The sequence below is a fragment of the Danio rerio genome, chromosome 20, assembly GCF_052040795.2.
Source record: "Danio rerio strain M-AB ecotype USA chromosome 20, GRCz13ab, whole genome shotgun sequence".
In the NCBI taxonomy this organism is placed as follows: Eukaryota; Metazoa; Chordata; class Actinopteri; order Cypriniformes; family Danionidae; genus Danio; species Danio rerio.
In genome coordinates, this window is record NC_141040.1 from 7323238 (window position 1) to 7350699 (window position 27462).

Here is a 27462-nt window from a genome sequence, read left to right on the forward strand (position 1 = left end):
ACCTGTAATAACCGCGTTATATGCACATCAAACTGTAACCGCGGCTGTTCTTCCCGCCATCGGTGAACAGTGCTTTCATTTCTAAAGCCGTTCACAGGCCTTTCTGTTGAGCAGGTGGAGACAGTAACCAATTACAGGGGTGTAAGACCTCGTCTGTCAGCACTCAAAAAGCAAGCAGGATTATAATATTTACATGAGTTTATTTGCTATAAATGCTCATGCTGTCTTCTGTGCATGTGTTGGAGTTTTGTTTGACACATTCAAGAAAGAGTGTTTTCTTTGAGCAGCAGGATAAAGGAAGGGTGCAGTTCATATATCTTACTGCTGTATTAAAGAACAAATTTGTATTACAAATAATATATGAATATATTTATATATTTTAATAAAAAAAATGATTGTGTGGTGAAGGAAAAATCTAATTATGAATGGAAAGCATCGTCAATGCACTGAGATATCGAATTGAATCAAATCGAATGCATGATAATCGGAACCGAACCATACCGTGAGACCAGTGTAGATTCACACCCCTACTCGATACAATTATAGACCTTTTTCTTCGCAGCTGCATGGAGGGCGCCATAGTGGCCGGCGTCTTCCAGTAGAATATTTAGAATTTCATTAACAGCGTTTACAACCGTTTTTTTGTGATCCGAAAATGAGTTTCAATAGCTATTTGAGTGGATTACGTAGTGTTTTTGTGACACACAAATTTGAAAGGTGTGTGTTAAATCTGTTTTAATCTGTCAGATCTGTGATTCAACTGCGAGAGAAAAACAGTGTTGTAAGCCATGTTTCTTTTCATTTTGCTTAATCGCGTGCCCCAAATAAAAGACATTTAAAATAAACAAAACAATATGATGTCTTATGACTGCTTTCTTTACACAATACTTGTACTTTTACTTTCAGTGCTTGAGTAGTAATTTTTTTAATAAACTACTAGCAATACTCAAGTACAGAAAATGTTGAATACTTTATTACTTCCACTTAAGTATGGTGCTTAAAGAGCACTTCAACTTCTACTCAAGTCACTTTTTTATAGAGCACTTGTATTTTCACTTAAGTCTGGCTCTCTAGTACTTTATACTTCTCTGAGCAGGATAAAGATAAGCAGGTTATTTACATTGTATTATTAATCCACAGCAAAAACCTTTGATATACACTCATCGGCCACTTTATTAGGTACACCTGTCCAATTGATTGTTAACGCAAATTTCTAAACAGCCAATCACATGATAGCAACTCAATTAATTTAGGCAGGGTCAAGACGATCTGCTGCAGTTCAAACCGAGCATCAGAATGGGGAAGACAGATGATTTAAGGGACTTTGAACGTGGCATGGTTGTTGGTGCCAGACGGGCTGGTCGGAGTATTTCAGAAACTGTGGATCTACTGGGATTTTCCAGCAAAACTACCTCTAGGATTTACAGAGAATGTTCAGAAAAAGAGAAAACATCCAGTGAGAGGCAGTTCTGTGGGGGGCAAATGCCTTGTTGATGCTAAAGGAGGTCAAAGGAGAATGGCCAGACTGGTTCGAGCTGATAGGAAGGCAACAGTAACTCAAATAATCACTCGTTACAACCGAGGTATGCAGAAGAGCATCCCTGAATGCACAACATGTCCAACCTTGAGGCAGATAGGCTACAGCAGCAGAAAACCACACCGGGTGCCACTCCTGTCAGGCAAGAACAGGAAACGGAGGCTACAATAGACACAAGCTCATAACTGGACAATAGAACATTGGAAAAACATTGCCTGCTCTAATGAGTCTCGTTTTTTTGCTGCAACACTCGCATTGTAGGTTCAGAATTTGTCGTCAACCACATGAAAGCATGGATCCATCCTGCCTTGTATCAACGGTTCAGGCTGCTGCTGGTGGTGTAATGGTGTGGGGGATATTTTTTTTGGCACACTTTGGGCCCATTAGTACCAATAAATCATCGAGCCTGTTTGAGTATTGTTGTTGAACATGTCCATCCCTTTTTGACCACAGTGTACTTATCTCTGACGGCTACTTCCAGCAGGATAACGCGCCATGTCATAAAGCGCGAATCATCACAGATTAGTTTCTTGAACAGGACAATGAGTTCACTCTACTCAAATGGCCTCCACAGTCACAAGATCTCAATCCAATAAAGCATGGGATGTAGTGGAACGGGAGATTCAAATCAGCTAACAAATCGGCAGCAACTGCAAGATGCCATCATGGAGCAAAATCTCTGAGGAATAGTTCCACTACCTTGTTGAATCTTCCACAAAGGATTAAGGCAGTTCTGAAGGCAAAAGCGGGTCCAACCCACTACTAGTAAGGTGTACTTAATAAAGTGGCCAGTGAGTTTATATTATAATGCCTGATTTACTTAGTATCTTTATATTGTTGTTTTTTTACATGTTTATGTCAATAAATGACGTTTGATTTAAATTGCAGTAATACTTCATTAAAATGTTTTGTTACAGTTGACGTTACATTGTTCTGCCACTAGGTGTGACTTGTAACAGTAACTTCAAAAATGTGATTGTTAAAGAGTATTATTTATTGTTTGTTGCTGTTGATGTTATCAAATTAAACCCAAGATGTTTAAAATGAATTCTCTCTGCTAACTTTCATTCCTATTTTGACATTTTCTTTTCATAAAACTCATTTAGTGTCTTTGAACCAAATGCAGTGGTTGAATTGTACAAATTAGTTCTGATTTGGCAGATATTGAGCCGGTTGGTTTTGCAGACTGCAGGAGAATTGGCTTTTGGAGTCATGGGTTCCCTCAAGAATTTCTAATGGGTTTTTAGAAAAGCAGCTTTCGATTTCAGAGCAAAATAAAGGTCTGTGGTGAACATTACTGGAATAGACTTTCATATAAATGAATTTTTGATGCCTGCTTTCAATTGAAATAGACATTACTTTCCATGCTGAATATATTTGTGTACACTTAATGTCCCCTTTATTGGATACACATTGCTATCACCAGTTTGTACAGCCTTTTTATCTTCAGGACTACTATAATTTTGTGGCATTAATTCAACAACATTGCTCAGAGATTTTGGTTCATATTGAAATGTTAGCATCGCTAGTAGCTATAAACTTGTTATCCGGACATCCATGATAAGAAACTCCCATTCAGCAGTCTATTAGAGTGAGATCTGGTGATTGGAGGTCATTTGAGTACTTCAAGTTTTTGTGCTATGCCAAATTCTAATCCTATCATACAAATCTTGCAGCAGAAATCTGCACTCACTGGATGAGGCAAGTTTTTCAGTATTGTCTAATTTTTGTAACAGGAGTGTCACTGGTGTGCTGTTCTTCCGCTGCTGTAGCTCATCTGCTTCAAGGTTTGATGTGTTGTGTGTTCAGAGATTCTAATCTACAGAGTTGTAACCAGTAATCATTTGCAACACTCTGCCTTGTTGGAAATACATTCGTGCTTCAGCGAATCTGTACTTCAACATATGTTTGACTGCAGTTTGATCAGTGTTTCTCAACAATGTTCCACCAGGACCACCAACACTGCATGTTTTGAATGTCACCTTTATCTGTCACAACCATTACAGGTCTTTCAGTCTCTGCTAATGAGCTGATGATCTGAATCAGGTGTGTTTGGTTAAGGAGACATGGAAAATGTGCAGAGCTGGTGGTCCTCCTGGAACATGGTTGAGAAACACTGTTCTAGATCATAGGTATAAAGCTAAGTTCCTGGATGGCTGCTGTTCTGCACAGTTTTGCTCCAACCCTAATCAAACAGCTGATCCAACTAATCAAGATGTTAGCTCATGACTACTAGTAGAGACTATTAAGCAGGTTGAGTTGGAGCTGGTTGGAGCTATACTATGCTGAACTGGCAGCTCTGCCTTGCCTTTAGAAAGCATGCGCAGTCATGAATAATTAAGAAGCAGGCTCTTCTCATAGGATAAGAAAACTCTGCCATGAGTAATAATGAGAAACCGATGAGTTATCTTTGCACTTGCAGTTTTGTGCAGCGTCACTGTTTTTGATCCGACCCAAAAATCATTTTAAACCCGGAAGATGAAATTAGCTGACAAAAGCTCAAAAATATCCAGTTTTCCCCACAATTAAAGCTAACGGGTGCAAACATTGTCTTAACTGATGCTCAACACACAAATCTGTTAAAGTCTCAAAATAAATAAAGTACTAGAGGGTTTCTTGAACCTTTAAATCACCTATCTGATGCTTTCTGAACTCCAGCAGATCCTCGTGACCACGTCTTCACGTCTAAATGCATTGAGTTGCTGTCATGTGATTGGCTGTTTAGATGTTTAGCATTATTAAGTAGTTAAACAGGTGTACCTAATAAAGTGAGTGTACATTTGAGTGCGAGGCTGTTTCTCAATATGCGTTCTTCAGCGCTCTTGCGTGTTCTTGTGTAACGTCATCATCAGCTGCCAAAGTTCAGTTCCAATATTCAAGACCGCTAGAACAGAGGACGCGTGAAACTTCCCGGATGTGTTCTTGATATCGAGAACGCAACTATGCAAACTTGAGCACCAATCTCACTCTAGAAGTCCGAGAAGTCATTTCGACTGGAGGTGGGAAGCACAGCATTTTATTTAGATTTATTATTATAGGGCCATGAAACCCTCTCGTTTCAGCAGGGTGTTTTCACACCTCTACTTTGGAAAAAGTCAGAAAAGTGGGCGTGTCCAGCTCTGTTTAGGGAGGAGTGTCGGAGAAAGAAAAGAGGCATGGTGTGGGAGTGTCTATTTGGGCGCGCTGGATTTCAGAGTCAAACACACACACACACAGGGGAGAAAGGGACTGTGTTTACATGGACATCTGTAGTCAAATTATTTGCCAAATTATTAAATGGTGGACTTTAACTGCAGTTTGGCTCTTTCATTCAGGGAATTCACTCATGTCCCTCGCGACAAACGAGATATTTGATTCGAGGAACTGCTGTAAGCATGTATTTTTCATACAATGTTTGATACCGCACGGCGAATGAGAGAAAAAAAACCCTCAGCATTTCCCGGAAACTCGGATGCACACGACAGGTAGCGTCAGAAAGCCGCGTGTGTTATTCCGGTCACAAAATGTGGTGAAAATCCTACAAGGGGGTAAAGTTTGGTTGTAGTGCTAACATGTTTACACTCGGTGCAATAGTTTTTTCGATACGAACAAACTGAATAAACAAAGAGCACTGGTCGCTCGCTTACCAAATCTGTAGAGACAGGACAATCACCAGCAACTAGAGCCGCGTCTTTATTAAGAGGAGACTACAAGCGAATCTGGATCTCAGCGTTTGCAGATGAGAACAGCTCTCAGGTAAACAATAATCCTCCTTAGACACGTAAGTTATTGTTGTCGAGCGTCGCGTACACTGTTAATCCACACGTAACTCCAGCTGAGCTCTCACAGAGAGAAAATGAAAACAAAACTTAACTGCAGCAAACTATAAAAGCAACACTTCACGCTTGTTTTGCCAACACAACGTGGCGTCTTTGTTGTCTAAACACTCTGACAGTAATATGGCGCGCTGATTGGTTTGAACCAAGCTTTACTCAAGCATTAATGCATCACACTGTAAGACGTAATAAGACACACTCTGGCACAGACGCCCAGTCTGCACGCTGGAATACAACGCTATTATGTCATGACCGTGACGCAGCTTCAAGAATTTGTTTCAAACCGGAAGTACAAATTTGCTTGAAATAACGCAAAAACAACCAATTTACACTTTTTAGTGAAATATAGGTGTCCTAATAGTGTTTTTAGCAGTGTGGGACACATATCCGTCTGTCAACAGCTCAAAAAATGTGTTTTGGTGTTTCGTGACCCTTTGAAGTTCAGAGATATGACTTATTTACCTCAGGAGTTTCCCTAAATGAAACAGTGAAAGTAAACATTACCATGGGCATCTTAATAAAGGAATAAACGCAGTAAGGGTGTTTGTTTGCTGAAATTAGTATCAAGATCTGTTTTTATTTATATTGTGCAACGTATATTTGTAATGTTTTATGCAGAGTATATTTTTTGAAAAGGGGTAAAACAATAAATTGTTGAAAGAATGCTGTAATGTTTAAATAATTTTCCTTTAAAAAAACGCATATAGGTCATGTGACCAGTGGTAAAATTGCAGTATCTCATTTCTCAGAGGACGCATTCTCTGTTCTCGTTGTCTCCAGAGTTCGTTCTTTGAGACCGGCAAGACTGGTCTCAACAAGAACGCAGAAAACAGCCCATGTCTGGTTTACTTACATGAATGTCCTCATGGAAACGCTGGATGGCAGCCTTGATGTCCTTCATGGGGACCAGCATGTCCTGCACCACATGGTGCTGCTCGTACAGTTTGCGGATGGTCTCTCCCTGAGTAAGCTTTAGCAGAGAGATCTTTGGAGGAACCATCCAGCCAAACACATACCGGAACAACGGGTTATTCCCGAATGGAATAATGTCCTGAAAAACAGACACCAAGTAATGGAAGAAACAAATAAATTGCATACACATATGATAGATGAAGTAACGGTAAACAAGATAAGATGACAACAGAGAGGAAATGGGTTGCGTGATCAATATGTTGAGTTATTACAGTAAGTGCTGTATCCGCACACCATTGTTTATGACCAGAAAAGTTGTGTTTGAAAGTCAAAGACACTCCTGGTCTTGTCCATCTCTGCTTTAGCTGCATAATTTATTGAGTAATGTCAAACTAGCGCTGCCAATCAACAGTCAACGCACGCTTCCTGAAGCTAATGGAAGGTTTTAGTGGATATAATGCATCAAAACTGTGTGTGAGTGTGTTGGGGAGGGAGAGAGAAGGATTAAGAGAGAGATAAATACTTGATTAAGATGAAAGAGGGGTAGTGGTCATCTCTTTAACTATGCATTACGGGACTAGTGAAATATCTAAAGCTAACGGAATCCATAGAGAAAGTTTGTGTCTCAAGTGTTTGTGTTTTAAATAGAATAACGTGTCTGTGACAATAGCCTAGTGGTAATTGCGTTGACACATGGCACTATGGTGTTCACAAAGACCAGAGTTCAATTCCCAGCTCGATGTCCTATCCTGATCCATACCATCTCTGCTCCACACATTTTCCGGACTATAATATCCACTGTCCTATAACACTGAAGGTGAAAACCCCTAAAGTAATAATAATAATAATAATAATAATAATACAAATTTAACCCTTAAAGACCTAGAGATATTTTGTGGGCATCTAATGGGCCTATGTTATTATTATTTTTAAAAGCAGTTTTATTGTTATTTTAGCAGTCAGCCTCAAGTGTCATATTATTTTAAACAGGAGAACCTGAAGCTTCAATCTGTATCAATAAAAGGTCTAGTCTAAAATATTTTTTGGTCCAAAAACATATGAACAGACAGAAAATATATCCAGAATTTTAAGAAAAACGGTTTTTAAAAAAGTGGCATTTTCTAGTTATAACAAACAAAACCTTATGAAGTTTGTTTTTTTTTTTTTCTTTAGAAATACACAGTATGATGTTTTATACTTCCACAATAAATTTTGTCTACATCCACCTGTCCCTGAGCAAGTTATAGCAATTTATTTCAATGTTTTTCTAAGGCGTTTTTCAGTGGGAAAATAACTAGTGTATTTATTTACTGACAATGTATTTGCCCAAAAGTTCTGGGAATGAACTAAACAGAAAGATTGTTACAAAATAACGGAACACTTAAGCAAGTTTGACTTTTTCCAAATAATATATTTTCAGTTACCATAAACAACACCACTTATAATGAACAAATAAAGAATAAGAAAATAATAAATAATGAGTCAAAGTTCAAATAAACATGGTGCAAATCCTTAGTAAAAAATTAGATATAAAGATTTACCATACAATAAATAGTTACATAACTAAACTAGATTTAATATGGACCATCCTTAGGTTTTATGTGCCAGCATGGATATGGTGTTGACCCTGCTGCTTTGTTGCAGACAAACAACCGCACCTTTGAGATTAGGACGCGGTCATCATGGCAAAGATAAAATAAATCTGCTATTAGAAATGAGTTATTAAAAATATTATGTTTAAAAATGTGTTGAAAAAATCTGCTCTCCGTTAAACAGAAATTAAGGCAAAAATAAACAGGGGTGCTAATGATTCAGGGGGGCTAATAATTCTGACTTCAACTGTATATAGTCTTGTGATGTCACATGCCATTTCCATTTGATTTATAAACTTGATTAAATAAATGCTTGGTTTGTAATGAGGAAGACATTTTGAAACTTGCAGGATGTTTTAATGGTACCAAGACCTCTAATATGTCAAAAGATCAAGGTAAATTTGATTCCTCGTGCCATGACCCCTTTAAAACCAGAATGTACAAATAGGAAAAGCAGATCATTTAGTAATTGTGTTGCTGAGTGCAGTTTTCCGGAGTAATTTACTTGTAACTCCCAGAAGATGCTGCGGGTGTGTCTGTGGTAATAGTGGCGGAGAGGAATGTACTCCACTGCAACGCGGTTCTGCTTCAGGAAACTCTCCACATGCCGAAAGAACCACGGCTTGTAATAATAACCTATACAGTTAGTCTGACAACCAGAGAGAAGGACAAACAGGAAAAAAATAAATAAACAATACGATTACACAATGACATTTCATCATATATGTTTTTAAAATAAACATGCTTCGTTTACTATATTTATTATGAACTGGACTTTGGTTGCAATGTGCTAGCATTTTAACATGTCGCTAGGATGTTTTGCACAGTGCTAACAAGTTTATAGCATGTTTAAAAATGTTTAATTCATTTGTTCATTCGGCTTAGTCACTTTATTCATCAGGGGTCGCCACAGCGGAATGAACCGCCAACTTATCCAGCATATGTTTTACACAGCAGATGCTCTTCCAGCTGCAACCCATAACTGGAAAACACCCATACACACTCATTCACACACATACACTACAAACAATTTAGCTTACCCAATTCACCTATACCACATGTCTTGGGAGTTGTTGGGGTAACCAAAGCACCCTGAGGAAACCCACGCAAACACGGGAAGAACATGCAAACTCCACACAGCCAGGGCTCGAACCAGCAACCTTCTTGCTGTGAGGCGACAGCGCTACCCACTGCAGCACTGTGATGTTCCAAAATAGTTTTATCATATTTTATTACATTTCTAGCATGTTTCCTCATCTTGTATTGTATGTTTTAACATGTCACTAGAACGGTATAGCTTATAACTACACGTTTCAGCACACTGTTAAAAAACTGCTGACCCCAAAATACATTTTAAATAACATTTACATTTTATTTTACATTAAATAAATCTCGAATTTTCACTTCATTAGATCGTTAGGGTGCTGGTAGCTGTTTGAATGGTATCTTGGTTTATAAAGTGTTGCCAAGTGATGATAACAAGTTCGCGTTTTTGCTAGTAAGTTTCTACCATGTAAATAGCATGCTGCAAACATGTTTGACACATTGCTAGCATGTTTTAAAGCACTGAAAGCATGTTTTAGCTCATTAACATGTCATTATCTTATTTGCTAACATTTAACACACACTGCTAGCCAGTTTCATCATTTACATTGCATGCTTTTGCATTACTAGCATATTTTAGCACATTGCTAGCATGACTGAACACAATGCAAGCATTGTTTCTGCATGTTTTTTTTTACATATTAGAAGCATATTTGATGCTAACATACTTTTTATAAAATGGAATTGAGCAATTCCATGCAAATGTCAAGCTTGCCATGAAAAAATTAAGATTTCGCCAAAAAAGCGTTTCTTCGTTTTTTGTGTAGGCTTGTATTTACAGTGCTTTAAAAATACTCAAAAAATGTCTCTGTCAATGATTTCACACAATTATATTTGATTTATCAAAGTCACACAAGTGGTTATTTCACATCCATCGCATCCATAACAGATAGATGTCACATGCATAACGAAGTTTTTTCCTCATAAAAGCAAAAATGTCAAATCAAATAAAATCAGTCTTGTTTGTTTTATAGTGAGCCAACTTTTATCCTTTTGATTAGCATCTTTTTTTTGGGGTTGTTTAGTTTATTTCACAGGATTTCTACAAAGTATGGCGACGCAGTGGTGCAGTAGGTAGTGCTGTCGCCTCACAGCAAGAAGGTCGCTGGTTCGAGCCTCGGCTCGGTCAGTTGGCGTTTCTGTGTGGAGTTTGCATGTTCTCCCTGTGTTTGCGTGGGTTTCCTACGAGTGCTCCAGTTTCCCCCACAGTCCAAAGACATGCGGTACAGGTGATTTGGGTAGGCTAAAATTGTCCGTAGTGTACGAGTTTGAATGAGTGTGTATGGATGTTTCCCAAAAATGGATTGTTGCTGGAAGGGCATCCGCTGCGTAAAAACATGCTGGATAAGTTGATCAGTTCATTCCGCTGTAGCGACCCCTAATTAATAAAGTGACTAAGCAGACACGAAATTGAATAAATTAATTTTTACAAAGTAGGTTGCATACTGTAAACTTGCAGACTTTTTGTCACATCCATGACGCATGTTTATTTTCCTCATTTAAAATATAAAAAATGTATACAGATTGATATTTTTCTGCTCCCACAACTCTGTGGCAAGTTGATTTGAAAAATATGAAGAGATGTTTCAATATAATGTAAAAATATACTTCCTCTGTCAATTTATGTTTTGAGTCTTTTACTGCAAACGTAACATCCATAACGCTGCAATTGCTCAACTGTAAATGTGGGCTTTGCTAATGAACAAGCAAGACAGCCATAGGAAAAATACCAAAAAATGAAATGAGATCACATTGTAAAATCCTCATTATCACCTTGTCAGGCTCTGCATGATCCGTCATGACGCCGGTCATAATCACAGCCTCGTCCCGAGAGTACTGAAGTCCCTCAACAAACTGGTTCTCCTTATTGGCAGATTCCTCAGCAAACTTTTTGCAAATTGCATCCAAGCCGCGAACAGGTTCATAGTGCAGCTTCACCCATTTCTGAGCTGGAATTATCCGGATCTCTGCCGCAACCAGAAACCCCAGAGTCCCGCAGGACCAGGGAACGGCATAAAACAGGTCAGAGTTTTCTTTCTGCGAGCAAGAGTTTTGATTTCAAAAATATTAATATGTCTTTGTGATATGGTTTAATTTAATCTGTAATAATGAACTCACCTCAGTGCAGCGGACCAGACTGCCGTCAGCCAACACCAGCTCAAAGGCTACACAGATGTGCTGAAACAGGCCGTAGATGTGAGATGAAGACTCAATGCCTGTTCCCATCACCAGCCCGCCTGAACACAACATGAGACAGTTTCACGTTTTAGATGGGGATGACCTCTGTCAAAAACTGAATGCATAATATAAGTTGAATGCCATTTTCATATTGTATACTTAAACGTTTGAAGGTTTGGATCTTGTGACATAATGTATTGGTAAAAAGTCTGTAATACTCAATTTGTATATGATAAAAAGTGCATCATTATTACTTCTAACGTTCTAATATTCTGATTTGATCTACTATTCGGATGACACTTAGCATTTTTCCTACCAAAAGGTCATCAGTGCAATATTTTACAATATGACAAAAATCTCATATCACGATACAAGTCATCTCGTATCCTGATAACAATATACTGTATATTTATCACAATATAATACCTATTCTGTTATAAGCATTGATAATGCAATTAAAATATAGTCAGTTAAATAGACTTGAGTATTTATTTATTTGTTCAAGCTTAAAACGAGATAAAAGGTTGTTCAAGGTTCATCAGGAGCAGCAGGCGAGCACAGAAACTCTATTGAAAAATGTTACGTTTGATGTTTTCTTTGTCTATTTTTTTTTCACCCTCCTCTCCGTTTGCTCAGCCCTTAGGTTTCTTATTGGTTTACCATTCTGTCCATCATCATTATGACATTTTCGATCTCTGATGACTGATTATCTCAGTTTACTGTGGTAATTTGAGTTTGCTTGTTGAACTTCGTTGGCTTTAAGTAACATAATGTGATGGTTGTGTGATTCTAAACTAAGCTTTGACCGTCTTATCAGGTTTGTTTTAGTTTAGATTGATGCTTTGTTAGATTAGTTTGTGTAACGAAGTGGCTGACACAGAGGGATCCATTTGCAGTATTTTTATTAAACACAGTTTAATAACAAATAGCACACAGATGTAATGCGTGTGCGAACTCACATCAAACACAGTAGTATATGGTTGTAGGGCTGGCGGCAGGTAAACACAGGATGAGTATGCAGGCATGGGTCAGAGGCAGACGGCTAATATCAAAGTCGGTATGCAGGCTAGAGTTCAAGGCAGGCGGCAAGGATCAGAGTCGGTATTCAGGCTGAGGTATAAGGCAGGCAGCAGGCAAGACAAGGTCGGAATCAAAGCAAGGTAAGCAACGGGAAAGCAGGCAAGGATGAGAAACACTCAGTAGTGTTAGCCGGGGCAGAATAAAACTTCGCCATGGGCTGGAGTGTGTGTGCTGCTTTTATGTGTGTGCATGGGTCATTAACTGAATGCGCTGCAGGTGTGCATGCTGTCAGTGCAAGTGGATGACGTAATGTTAAAAGTCCGGTGATGATGACCTCTGCTGGCCAGCAAGGGGAATGACTGGGACCGAGTCGGTAACAGTTTGAGTGTTTTGACACTTGTGTATTTTGAGTTTTGTAGTTTAATTAGTTTAGTTCGGGTGTCGTATACACTGAAGACCTCGGTTTTTATTTGTATTTCTTTTTGACGCCTAGTTTAGACTTTAGATTTAAGGATTGTTTTGTTTTGTTGATTTCATTCATTTAGCTTCCACTCGTTGTTTTTGTTTAAATATAATTGTAAATGTTTATTTCTTTTTCCCATTTATTATTGTTACATATTGTATTAACTATTGAGTAAAAAGTTTAAATAAGAGAATTGACTTGTGCCTCATCCTTGATCTGTTGCACACATTACACCTGTCTCACCTAAAGGTTACAGCATCCCACTTAAACATCTTAAACACGTAACAAAATACTTAGGTATTTTCTTTTTCCATGACATTTTAAAGAAATGAAATTTAATGCAGTGCTTCTTGTCTGATCTGAGATCCACTTTAAAGGCCCGGATTGGCCAGTTGGGAGGACCGGGAGAGTTCCCGGTGAGCCGGTCCGTTTTTTTGGCCGCGAGGACCGGTGTTTCTAGCTGCTTGCACTCTCAGCAGTCACACTTTTTTTCATTTATTTATTTATTTCACCATAGCCTCACTCTTTTTATTCATTATTTTGCCGCAGCTCCGCTCTTCTTATTTATTGTCTCGCAGCCCATGAGCAAAATGCAGCCTGCAGGGTAATGATGATGTAACTATCATTCCGGCCACACAAACGTAACAGTGCCATTGTGGTCCAGTGGTCAGCACGTTACGTTACGACATCGTTGATCCGTGTTCCATCCTCATCTAGGTAACCTTTTTTTTACATTTTATTTTGTGAAGTTTATTCATAAACTAATTTCGAGAGGATCACGTGCTTATGATTGACACGGCTGGCCCCGAGTCAAGCTAACGAACGAACCACCAATCAGGCTATTCTTAACCCAGTATAAATAACCAAACGCCCTACCTTTAGTCATCTTCGTTTTGAAGAATCCCCCCTTCCACCCCTTCTCCTCCTTTTTTCTACAGGGCAGCACGGCGGCCCAGTCGCTAGCACTGCGGCCTCACAGCAAAAAATGCATCAGACTTGGGTATCCACCCAACCGGTCAGCATTTTCGTGCGGAGTTCATGTTCTCCCCGTGCTTGCGTGGGTTTTCCCCGGGTCCTTCGGTTTCCTTCCACACTCCCAAAAACATGAGACTAAGTAAATTGACTAAACCAAATTAGCACCAAATTCAATCCTGCCAGCAACACACCACCTTAGCAATCCTTACGCAGCAGGGGGGGGGGGGGGGGTGTGGGGGGGGGTCAAACCCGAGTCAAACTCCCCTCTCGCCCTGCAACAGGAGGGAGCTCCGGGCTCGAGGATCTTTCGAGCTCGGGGCTCTCTCCCGGGACAGCATGCCAAACTAGCTTATTACCAATCATCAGCTAAGTGTGAACTCTTGAACTTCATTTTAATTGTTAAGACATATAAGTTTTATTGTTAAGACACTGTGGAAATATAAATTTCTGTCAACTAATTCCAAATGAACAATAATCTACGTATAACTGAAAAGTTATATTCTTTGGTTTTTAATTATAAAATTTCATTAACATCCCAGCTAGGAGGGACATTTAACCTTTATCTCTCTGACTACAGGCTAAGACAGTGATGCAAATGCTTTAAACGACTCTGTCTTTGTCTTCGGGTGTTGCTTTTATGCTACAGAAACCCTATGTTGATTAACTTGTGTGGTCAGTAGCTGGGCCGTTTTTTAACACCTATGCCATGCTGACTCCAATACTGAATTTGCATGCTTTGTTTAGCTATATCCCCTCCTCCTAAGAACACAATATAGCCATGAAATCTTTGTCTTAATTCAGACTTGTGTGAGACTTGTGAGAGACTCGTGAAAGAACTTGCAGACTGCAGACCTCTAGTAGGCTCTTGCAGACACATGGACATCTAATAAAAGACGCTGTTTGACTGCAGATTAACCAACACGTCTCAATTAAGGAATTCTGCTTGTTTCGAGTCTCCTGGACTGGGTTCTTCTCCTCTCTTTTTTACTCATTTATTTTTTTTACAACAACACAAATGTAAGGTTGTTGAACATTTGAAGTTCTAAAGCAGCTGTTTTCTTGAAAAAGACGTGAGTGTAATTAGAAATTGAATAGGAAATGACCCTATTTTAATATAGTCAGTCGTGAACTCAGGTGGACCGGTCAGTGGGCCGGTCTAATGCTTGAAACTCCAGGGCTGAAAAGGAGTCCCACTCTGGCCCTGCCATGTTAAATTGTATCTCAATAAGGCAGCAAAGGTCTTTTGAAAGAAACCCGTATAATGGCAAAACAGTTCATCAGAAACGCTTGAGCTGGCTTATTGAAAAATAAAAATCCATGTGCATATACCTCATTGGATAAAATAAATTGTCATGTTATTAACATGCTAAATGTAATATTTAAAATGGGACTTATTTGTTCAATTTACAACTCTGTCAATGACCAAGAATCAATAAACCTCGACAAAACAGTGACTTTACAACCGTATTGACTTGATAAATGCAACCAACACAATTTCTCCTAAAATACAGAAAATGGACCTGAAGATGAAAGTGCACTGAAGGCACATTTGGGATAATCTTGGAAGTTCAGCATCTTTTAGAGCACTACTAAATTGCATTTACTTCCTTTTAAAATATCATGTATCCTCATATATGTTTTTCGACAGTCACTTCAGCCTGTGAGATTTTTTTTAAATCTTACTGGTATCCACTGTAAGCAGCAACATGGCCCATGGATAAAATAAATTACTTAAGATAATTAACAGTTCTAAATAAACAAATATGTGTCTCTAAATCCTAAAACAAGAAAGGAATGGGACAGAAAATTCATGAAAAAAGCAAACTTAGCACTAAAGAGCAATGGTCAAAAGTCCAAATAACTGATCCTTGATTACAGAGATACTGCTCTACACTAAGATTTAGAAATAGTATTGTGTAAAACTGCTTTGATTTGCCGATTTCAGTTTCAAGTGAATCAATAGATGCGGCCAGATATATTTCCTATCATCCAACAAAGTACAAAAGCACAACACATCTTCCCCATGTCTTATTACCAAATACAGCGTCTCCACAGAATTACAAATGAATTTGAAGGAGAGTCTGTGTAAAGCATTTCTCCACCAATGAGCGCTCTTTTTTTTGTTTCTGGGATCTATAAACACTTTCAGCAATAGGACCCGTATCCGCTCTAATCTAATCTGCCTCATTGAACAGGGTCTATGCTCATCCATAACACGATTACGAGCAGCCTCTGATGCACCACACACAGCATATAATATTGATCAGGAGAGAGCGTTATGTGCAATTTAAAGAAAGCGAATATCTGCAAGTGCTCGGAGACATTAAACAAATCCCTCGTGGAGCATGTGGAAAGAAAAGGGAGAGATGATAAAGGTCAGAGATGACTTACTGGCCTCATCTAAGTGGAGAGAAGTGTTACTGAATTGAAAATGTTCGGATGCATCTAGACGACATGTGAATAGGAGTTTGCTGTAATCTGAGACTTGGGCCGTACTCATACTAGGTACAGTTGCCTCGAACCGGGCCAAAGCACGCTTGTCCCCCCTCCCGTCTCCCCCGACGGTCCGCGCTCACACCATATCGGGCCTCGGCACGCCTTACGTCATCGCTGCTGCGCTGTTCAGAAGCGCTCTCTATGGCAAGCCTTTTTAGCATTTAAATCTTTGTTCTGACTCCATAAATATATTTAAAGATATCGCTAATTATATTTTGACTAGTCATAATTATAATTCGACTAGTCAGTATTACAATTAGAGATATCTGCAATTACAATTGTACTAGTACGAAATCAGATTGGAGATACCTGCAAATATATTATGACTAGTCATATTCCTCCATTGATTTCCATTGAAAAATATTTGCAGATATCTCTAACTGAGTTTTGACTAGTCACAATTGTAATTAGAGATATCTCTGAGTTTTTACTAGTCATAATACATTTGGAGATGTCTTTAATTCATCATATTAAGAGATATTTACAAATATATTTGAAGATCTCTAACTAATTTACTAATAGTCGAATTACAGTTGTAGATATCTTGAATTGGATTTTTGACGAGTCAAAACTCAGAGATATCTGCAAATATTTTTCAATGGAAGTCAATGAAAAATGGAAAACAAACAAGTATAATTAGGCGAACCATTGAAAGATGTGGGGTAAAGTATGTGAACCCCTTAAGTGTGTTTGTGCTGATGCCTAAAGCATGTCACATGCTTTTTTCCCCCTGAAAATGTATTTTATTTTGCAATATTATATAAATGTATATTATTACATTAATTTGTCTTTCTATTTGCAATAAAACATTTTATTTGTTTTATTACAATCATTTAGTACATATTTAAACGTGAAAGGTAAAAAGTTAGTTGTTTTGAACAAACACTAAAACAAAAACAAAAAATAACTCAGTGAGTGCCTTGGGCAGATTTCTGTTGTTATTTTGATGAACCCCCTGAGCGCTTTTTGTTTGTTGTTTCTGGACAAAAAATAACTCTTTTTACAAACAAACAAAAATTCAAGAAATTAAAACTGAAAAATATAATAAACTATAATGAACTGAATAATAAACTGAAATCAAACATATGAAACATTTATTTATTTCAGCTAGTTGTCATTTTTATTTTACTTAAGGTGCTTTTATAACTTATAAATATATATATTAGGGCTGTGCAATTAATCGAAAATCCGATTTCGATTTAGGATTATGGCTTCTAACCATTATGAAAAACCATTAATCGAGAAAAACGATTCTTGCATCATATACCAAAAGTGCGAAAGACCGCGTGCTTATATGTGTGTGCAACACGCGCACACGCATAAGCACGCGTACAGTATTCGGTCTCATTCGCACACTGAGACGAGTAGAGCAGCGCAGACATCTAAAATAATCTTAACATGAGCGCTTTAATGGTCAAATAGGTGTCAAAACACGGTGATTAGTGATTATTCATATTAACCCTCATTTGCGTAATAAACAAACGAGTTGAGAATCAAAAGACACGTGAAAGAGAAACCATTAAAGTGACAATGATAAAACAGGCGGCAGCATTTCGCACTAATCAAACGACGAGAACATTCCTTACTGCTCCTGACTGAAGGATTTTTGTAGCTAAAGTGTTTTTCTTAGGGTGAAGACCCTTAAATCACAGTTTGTTTTATATTTTTATTCTATTGTATTTATTTCTCTTTCCTTTGCAGGGTGGAAAATAACTGTACATATATATACAGTTGAAGTCAGAATTATTGGCCCTCCAGAATATTAGCAACCCTTTTCCTCCAATTTCTGTTTAATTGAAAGAAGTTTTTTTAAAACTTATTTCTGAACATACTAGTTTTGATATCTCATGTCTAATTACTGATTTGTTTTATCTTATATGCTATGGTGACAGTACATAACATTTTACTAGATGTTTTTCAAAATACAAGCATTCAGATTAAAGTGCAATTCAAAGGCTTAATTAGAGTAATTAGACAAGTCATTGTATAACAGTAGATTCTTCTGCAGACAATCAAAAAATATATTGCTTAAGGGGGCTAATAATATTGACCTTAAAATGGGTTTCAAAATATTTAAACCTGCTTTTATTCTAGCTAAAATAAAACAAATAAGACTTTCTCCAGAAGAAAAAAAATATTAGAGGAAATACTGTTAAAATTCCTTGCTTGTTTAACATAATTTGGGAAATAGTTTAAAAAAAAAAAACTAAACTCTCAGTAGCGCTAATAATTTTGACTTCAACTGATAATCGTTTAGAATAATCGTGATTACAATTATGACCAAAATTTTTTCCAAAATCGAGCAGCCCTGATACATATACATATATATATATATATAAAAATAACAAATTTAAATGCACCAAAAACATTTTTTAATAAAAGGAAAATAAACATAAAAACTGGTAACACTTTATTATAACTACACACTATAAATCATTTATTAATAATCGGCATATCGTGAATTCATTATCTGTGAAGCATTAACTTTACATTAATAAGCATTAGTAAGCAGTTTATGACTGCAGCTACAAATGCTCTATTCTTGACTTACAAACATATTTAAAATGTGCTTAATAATTGTATTTTCATACTTTATTAATGATTTATTTTTCATTACTAAATTAAGTATCGCATTATTTACAAACCATTGGTATTTAAGAGTAGTTGAGGGTTTTTAGGATCATTCAGAGTTAGTTGAGGGTTTTGGGGGGTTGAGGGTAAATGACTAATAAACTTCATGCCTGAATAATAAAACATATAAACGTTGATTTCAATAGTTTATTAATCATTTACTAACTCTGAATGATCCTAAAAACCACGAATGCTTGCCCCACACAAAGTGCATAGAAAGATGGTGATTTTATCCTCTTTGTCTTACAACAGCTCTGCAGTAATGTTAAGGCTGATTTATACTTCTGCGTCAAACACCGGCGTATGCTACGGCGCTGACGCATAGCCCTTCGCCGTGGCCATCGCCGTCACTGACGTGCACCTCTCAAAAAATGTAACTACACGTCGCAACAACGCGTAGCGCAAGCTCTGTGATTGGTCGGCTTGGTAGCGCTGACGAGTCTGGGCGGGACCGAGAGCGCGCGAATGGCGCGAGCGATTGTTTACAAGTGTGGAGTCCCGTGAAGGAGCTCCGGATGGAAAGTTTTGTTTTGTGTTTACCTCATAGTTAAAGTTGTTGCACGTCCGCCAGTTCCTGCCTTAAAATGAGCAAGTTTGAGCCACTTGTACATCCCGGAAGTGTTCAGGAAACGCAAAAATGCAGCGAAGAAACTCGACACTGAGGAAGATTTACACCTCACTGCCAACTAGCTTTTCGGAAGTGTTAATGCAGACCAACAGAGACAGCGCGCAGAAGTATAAATGCACAGCCACACGCGTTGCATGCGCCGTGGGTTACGCGGTCACTTGACGCAGAAGTATAAATCAGGCTTTACACATCATCTGTGCCACTTTCTTCCTGTGAAGCGAGTCGAGACGTTCCCTTATCAAGTCGATCTGGACATTATGTTTGGAGGAAATATAAAACTGGGCTGGGATCTGTGATTTTATATGGATGCATTCCTGCGCAGACGTGCTAACCTTTCAAGAATAGAAAATCTGTTCTTCTTTTAAAACCTACCAACAGTGAGGTCATCGAGTTCTGGCAGCACCGGCAGTGTCCAGCCAATAGAGTTGAGCAGAGCAGTCACCTGACCCATGTTAGCTAAAGGCTCCACACGCACTACCTGAAAAATTAGTTCATTTCATCACACTTTGCAATACTCTAACAATCACATACAGTATGTCAAAAATAACTCTTATCTACATCCACTTTCACAGTCTGCTGAACACCAAATCTTTCCAAATTATTAAATAAACAGATATGGAAACAGGTACCTTTCGTTTTGTGTCAACCTCCAGGATGTCCATCATGTTAATCATGATGTTCTTGTGAGTTTTCTTGTATTTTCCCACTCTGAGGGACACAGTCAGCCATCCCGGACGTCCCGTGCACATATATTTCTTCCCTCCATCTTTCCTCCATTCTCGCACCTGGAAAAGTGAAATGGCCACATTTGGTTAAAATCGAATTGCATTGAATGGTGTGTTTCCATGATTCAATCTGACTCAGTCATGAGTCATTACCGAATTAAAATAGCATTTACTGTGCAATTTGTCTTTCCATTTTCATTAGTTTGACATATTTAGGCTGATTGGTGAACCTTAATATGATTTCATTTCAGTATATATTTACTAGGGCCGCAAGATCACCTTACAGCAAGAAGGCATTTGTGTGTTGGCGTGGGTTTCCTACAGGTGCTCCGGTTAACCCCACAGTCCAAAGACATAAAGTATTGACCTTATTCTAAAATGCGGAAGTGCGCCTGTTTTCGCGATTGTCTTAGAACTTCCGATTCAGTCGCCTATGGGAGAAATGACTAGGAATAATAAACGGAAGAAAATGGCCAAACTACTTGCTCAACAAACAAATGTTTGCATGACTATACAGACCAAGTATCATAATATAATAAGAAAATATTAAACTGTAACATCAAGCAGCGTAACGAGCAGTTGTTAACGTCAAAAAATGAATGGAAGTGAATGTGACCGGAAGTCGCGAGACAAAAAGATTCATATGGCAGCGCCCGCTCGTCAGCTGAGAATAAGGTGAATAGGTGAACTGCATAAACTAAATTTATAGTACGTGAGTGAATGAGTGTGTATGAGTGTTTCCCAGCACTGGGTTGTGGCTGGAAGGGCATCCGCAGTGTAAAACATATACTAAAATAGTTAAATCTGCTGTGCAACCTCTGAAATAGAGACTAAGCCAAAGGAAAATAAATGAATGAATTTATTCACTATTACAGTAATTATTAAGTGCATTGTATAAATTACAAAGTGCACCCAACAAGATATTTAGCTTCACCTCACTTCTAAGAAGCACCGCCATAAATGAAATGATCAATTTAGTCTCTTTATGCATTCTCAAATTGCTTAAATATTTGTAATATTTGCTACAAACTTAAAATATGATAATGAGAAGCATAATGAAAAAATAGTGGGCGAGGCAGTGGCACAGTAGGTAGTGCTGTCGCCTCACAGCAAGAAGGTCGCTGGTTCAAACCTCAGCTCAGTTGGCGTTTCTGTGTGGAGTTTGCATGTTCTCCTTCAAGTGGGTTTCCTCCGGGTGCTCCAGTTTCCCCCACAGTCCAAAGACATGCGGTACAGGTGAATTGGGTTGGCTAAATTGTCCATAGTGTATGAGTGTGTGTGTGAATGTGTGTGTGGATGTTTCCCAGAGATGGGTTGCGGCTGGAAGGGCATCTGCTGCGTAAAAACTTGCTGGATAAGTTGGCGGTTCATAACAGCTATTCAATAACAGCCATTGACTTTTTTATAGTTTTTTTTTTGTTCCATGTCAATGGCTGTTATTTTCTATATCATTCTCCAGAATTTCCTCTGTTCAACAGAAGAAAGAAACTCAGATAGGTTTGTGGAGGTTGAATAATTGTTGGGTGTAACGTGTTCCTTGGTAACGCGTTACTGTATTCTAAATACATTTTTGAGGAATGCAGTAATGTAACGAAATACTTTTTAAATTTGTGTAATTTTATTACAGTTACTAAGTCAATGTTATTGCATTACTTGCGTTGCAAATACGGTTTTTGGAAGAAAAAAAACTGCCTATTTGAAACTAATTTACTATAGGCTAATTATAGTCCAAACACTGCAGTGCTTATCATACTATGGATGTCAGTGTTTATAGGTATCCAGTTTTCCTATAAATGTCTTCTTTTGTGTTAAAAAAAAACAGACAAAACAGGTTGAAAAAAAGTGAATATTGAGAATTTTGGGTGAAGTCTGGGGTGGCCAACACTGTTCCTGGAGATCTACCTTCCTGCAAATGTCAGTTGCAACCCATATCAAACACACCTGCCTGTAATTATCAAATGGTGTTCAGGTCCTAATTAATTGGTTGAGGTGAGTTTGATCAGGGTAGGAGCTAAACTCTGCAGGAAGGTAGATCTCCGGGAACACCCCTGCTTTAAGTCTTTTGAATATGTCAGGTTGCTGTGATCAACCCATTGTAACGTTTTTCAGTGAATATTAAATTACTGAAAGAGCTGCAGTTTATTTTCTATTTTTATAGGTGTACTTTATATGTTTTAAAAGTTACTTCAAAGTCAAGTAATTAGTAATCTGATTACTTTTTACATGAAGTATTCAGTAATATAATCAAATTACAATTTTCCAGCAGTAATCAGTAATTTGGAATCTAGTACTTTTTTTAAACTTACTTACCCAACACTGATAAAAGTAACAGAATTTAAAATATTAGGTGAACTATCCCTTTAATGAGGGATTAACTACAATTTCATGAAGCTTTGCAAAGTAAAAGTTATAGATTGAAAATAAGTTACTCATTAAAATTTTTAAATATATTTTCTCATAATTCATTCTTTTTCTTGTCGGCTTAGTCCCTTTATTAAAAAAGAAAAAAAAACTGTAAAAAAAAGTCAATGGCTGTTATTTACCAGCATTCTGAATAATTACATTTTTGGGTGAACTATCTCTTTATGGATAAGTAAGCTATAATCTGGTATCTTTGCCTTTTAGTTAAGTTTTCATACACTCATTTCACTTAAAGTTTCCAAAGTTATCACTACACTTTAACGAAGACTTATAAACTGTTTTTAGATCCTTTGGTGAAAAATATTTGATAAAAAGAAGAAGAACTACTTTAAATGTGGGCGGGTTTAATGTACGCTGTCGCACCCGTTGGGGTGTTTCATAGTAAGGGGGTGTGTTCATGAAAACAAGCATTCCCTTCCCTTCAAATACATAATTCCTTATGAAGTAAAATAAACTGATTTTAAAATAATACATAGATATTATCCCTGCAATGATTTTATTAGTAAGTTTAAGAAAGTTTTTTCACCCTGGTGTTGTTTTCATAAAATTGGGCCGGAAACAATTCTTCATTTATTTTTCAATTGCAGTTACACAAAATGGTTTTGGTGCCAAGTTTCCTTACTACTTTTTGAAGTGTAATATAAATTTAGGCATCATGGAATTGGTAAATGGAATAAGTTGAATTCCCCTTAGTGTATGTGTGTGAATGTGAGAGTGTATGGGTGTTTCCCAGTGTTGCAGCTGGAAGGGCATCCGCTGCGTATAACATATGCTGGATAAGTTGGCGGTTCATTCCGCTGTGGCGACCCTTAGTTAATAAAAGGACTAAGCCAAAAATAAAATAAAAATGATCGAATTATAGATTTATCAATATAACAGATAAAATGGTTTTATTTATGGATTGCAAATCTGGATTACTGGAAACAGGCAAAATAACAAACATTCTTATTTTATTTGGAAAGTATAACATCCACAAAACAAAATGTAAGCTGATTGTACTAAATTGTAAACTATTTTTCATTGATCTAAACATTTGTATGACTTCCATATAGAGTAATCTCAAAGCTCTTAAGGCATCCCCACTGCTGAATAATATACTTAATGTGCATGATTAATTTCTGTTGTTAATTCCCTTATATACTGTTTTATGTATAACTCTGTACTTTCCTGTTAATCAATAAAAAAGTAAGGGGCGTGTCCATACAACTTTGTCACGCCCCTACCTGTACCACAACGTAACTGCCACAGAAATAACATTTATTAACATTTTTTTAAAACAGCATTTCTTTTAAAAACTCTAAACAAGTCTCAAATAGACTGTACATGCATATTCATAATATTATAATCATATTAATATACCTACTACATAAAACTGTCATAAATTCCTTTGAGTCCAATATTAAAGTATATTCGCATGCCATATTCAGTAAAAGTTGTCTATCATTAAGTAACAAGGGTCGTCCACGCTGCAGGTTTGGTGTTTTTAACTTTACCTGTCTCTGAATGTCTCTGACCCGCTGGTCGTGCTGTTTGGGCGCGGAGCACATCTTGAAGATGATCCAGGCGCGCAGGTGATAGTACACATCAAACACGACGGACAAGGGCAGGAGAAACAGGCACACGAAGATCCATCTCTGGTGTATAATCACGTACTCCAAGCCTTTCACTTTGATCCATATCAAAAACAACACAGCTAACCCTCCCAAATACAATAACGGATCCATGCCGACGACGTTTTGAATTTGCAAGCACTTTAAAAACGCATGAAGCTTAATAAACAGTTATTTCATGCGTCTCCTGGTTTCCCTTGAGCACAGTTTCCCCGCTTGCACGCGTACGATTTGACATCTATCATTTGCGTGGTGTTTAGAAACATGCCAAGGTGGTCAAGGCACCGCCCCCTACGTGCGCTGATTGGTCGGTAGGACGTCAAATCAGATGACGCCAGTGGCTGCGTGGAGTCTTATCGGCCAATCACAAGAAAGGAACACCGTCACACCATTATGAAGGTAATTCAGTTGCGTAACTCGAGAGCTTGCAAATGTAAATGTGAGCACTTGTGATAATAATATTTGTATGTGTATGTTGAAATGTACACTTACAGCTCTGATGTGAACAGCTGAATCCCTCGATTTGCGCACACACACAACAATCCACACACTTGTGTTTTAAATTGGAAGTTGCAGATTAATAGTTGTGTATTTGTAAAATGTCATTTACAAATACAAAATGACAGACACACGTGTGCACGGCAAATTTGATTGCATCTTATCTCTACAACCACAGGTCGGCACTCACAACCTCTCAGATTCGTCAGTACAACTACAAATCTCCCGCGCTCTGACTTTTGCTACACATCTCCCGCGATCTCTGTAGCAGAACCCATCTGTGCACTTGCAAATGCAGAGGCGTGAGCAGCGCGGGGCGGGGGAGGGGCGGGGCAGGTGTAAAGCTGTTTGATAGGCTGATGCCTGACCAATGAACAATGCCAGCAGCCAACAGGACTGAGGTGCAAAAGAATCATTTCCCACGATTATTTTATTATTTAGGGTTTATTTCAACTCTTTTCTGAAGAGATTCTTGTTAAAAATCATTAATTTTGCGGAAATGTACATACCAGTAAAGGAGCAGCAAAGCCAGTTTATTGGCTACAGCCAGCCAATGAGATGGGGCGTTTCTGTTTGTCAGCACACAGGGCAGCTCACGTTGTTGGAGGCCTCGAGCAATCAGAGGGTAAGTTATGATTTTTAATAATGATCTATATGTTCAATACTGTTAGCTAGGCTAAGGACTGTGCTAGGTGCTTCTCTAGTTTGTTTTTTTATATAAGAAACAGTTATGAGTTATGTAGGAGTTGCTTTCTATCATGTTATATCGTTCTAAAGATACGATTCAACCCACATGAAATAAGTTGTAATAGTATTTATAGTAAATAATATTACGTTTTTGAACCATACTAACTATAAACTGTATTATATTGTATATACTGCAGTATCTACAACTTTGTTAATGAATGCAACAGCACACTGTAGTATTAACTAGCATGAACTTTAATAAATTGAAGTATATATATATATATATATATATATATATATATATATATATATATATATATATATAGCTTAAATTTGATAAGATTGAAATATAGCTATTTGTTTAAAACTAAACATTCTAATGTCATTTATTATGCAAATATCAAGTTGAAACAAATCTGTTAAGAACACATATTTATATGTAAAACCTAATACATTTTAAAGCAGTTTCATTTCTTTCTGATTTATACATCTACATCCATTACATCTGATTTAGGTCCACAACTTGCATCCTTCAACATGATATGTGTGTTCACAGGAAGAGCAACTAGGTGAGGGAGACAGTGTCCATCGCTCGGCTGAGGGTCCACTTTGAGCATCTCATCTGCAGGGTTAAGCAACATAAGCTGAACAGTCATCATCTCTCTCTATTACAGCGAGCATCAACCAGCTTTACACAATGGCTTGCTTTTTGCCCATTACTAAAGGTTTGAGCAAAGGATTAAAGAGGAGATAACATTTGATGGGTAATGATGAAGTTGGATTTACCACCTCCATCTCATTATGAACAAGGAAAAACCCTGAAATATTTCAATACAAGTAACTAGACATTTGCACTGCACTTATTTGCACTGTAAATTTTATTTGACAAATTAATGTTAAACATTTCCCTTACAGCACAGGTGCCAAACTCAGTTCCTGGAGGGCTGCAGCTTTGCAAAGTTTAGTTCTAACCCTAATTAAACACACCTGATCAAACTAACTGAGTCCTTCAGGTTTGTTTGAAACTTTCACTTAAGTGTGTTGAAGCAGGGTTGAAACTAAAAACGTGCAGGGTTACGGCCCTCCAGGAACTAAGTTTGACAGCCCTACTTTACAGTAAAGTGTAAAAATACTACATTAAACAATTATCAAAATAAAAGTTGTGTGTTGGTGAGTGTGTTTTGTTCAAATCTGTAATCATCTTGGCAGGTAAAAAGAGAAAATAAAGTCGGCTTCCTCTTGAATGATCTGAATCATTTTGAAGTGTTTGTAGATGAGCTTGATCATCATGTCATCTTTAGCATAAATAACATCCTATTCAAGCTATGCAGCTTCTCTGAGTTCCTCATCGACTTGAAACATGCTGATCTCTCCTGTCACTCCATCCTTACAGGAAACTGAGAAATAACCTATAGTTAGTAACTTTCATAATTAAAAAAGTGATATAAAGGACACACTGTACACAAACATGTAAATAGATAGATGGATAGATAGCCATGATGCAGGTTATTATAACAAAAACCGGTATAATCAGTGAGAAACTGAAACGCCTAGTGTTATTTTTAATTGCTATTAATGTGTGTGTGTGTGTGTGTGTAAATATACTTCAATTTATTAAAGTTCATGCTAGTTAATACTACAGTGTGCTGTTGCATTCATTAACAAAGTTGTAGATACTGCAGTATATACAATATAATACAGTTTATAGTTAGTATGGTTCAAAAACGTAATATTATTTACTATAAATACTATTACAACTTATTTCATGTGGGTTGAATCGTATCTTTAGAACGATATAACATGATAGAAAGCAACTCCTACATAACTCATAACTGTTTCTTATATAAAAAAACAAACTAGAGAAGCACCTAGCACAGTCCTTAGCCTAGCTAACAGTATTGAACATATAGATCATTATTAAAAATCATAACTTACCCTCTGATTGCTCGAGGCCTCCAACAACGTGAGCTGCCCTGTGTGCTGACAAACAGAAACGCCCCATCTCATTGGCTGGCTGTAGCCAATAAACTGGCTTTGCTGCTCCTTTACTGGTATGTACATTTCCGCAAAATTAATGATTTTTAACAAGAATCTCTTCAGAAAAGAGTTGAAATAAACCCTAAATAATAAAATAATCGTGGGAAATGATTCTTTTGCACCTCAGTCCTGT

The 27462-nt window shown here is 37.6% G+C and overlaps 3 protein-coding genes across 5 annotated transcripts in view; 1 reads left to right on the forward strand and 2 right to left on the reverse strand.

Annotated features, from left to right (window-relative positions):
* The window catches only part of dsc2l (desmocollin 2 like), a 1349056-nt gene that overhangs the window by 1202066 nt on the left and 119528 nt on the right, over positions 1 to 27462 (reverse strand). The gene's annotated exons all lie outside the window — the stretch shown is intronic.
* Positions 1 to 27462, forward strand: part of tns3.2 (tensin 3, tandem duplicate 2) — an 817627-nt gene that overhangs the window by 618174 nt on the left and 171991 nt on the right. The gene's annotated exons all lie outside the window — the stretch shown is intronic.
* dhcr24 (24-dehydrocholesterol reductase) overlaps positions 1 to 27462 on the reverse strand; it is a 65170-nt gene that overhangs the window by 2423 nt on the left and 35285 nt on the right. The window contains exons 1-7 of one of the 2 annotated variants that reach the window (NM_001008645.1): positions 23991 to 24340; positions 19981 to 20136; positions 19724 to 19829; positions 11079 to 11197; positions 10734 to 10997; positions 8362 to 8505; positions 6206 to 6403 (exon numbers count right to left, since the gene is read on the reverse strand). In NM_001008645.1, coding sequence (NP_001008645.1) covers positions 6206 to 6403; positions 8362 to 8505; positions 10734 to 10997; positions 11079 to 11197; positions 19724 to 19829; positions 19981 to 20136; positions 23991 to 24221 — 1218 coding nt within the window. In that variant the 5' untranslated portion in view covers positions 24222 to 24340. Of the gene's footprint in view, positions 1 to 6205; positions 6404 to 8361; positions 8506 to 10733; positions 10998 to 11078; positions 11198 to 19723; positions 19830 to 19980; positions 20262 to 23990; positions 24341 to 27462 lie in introns of those variants that run through there. The other variant, XM_087296691.1, reaches the window with a different exon arrangement.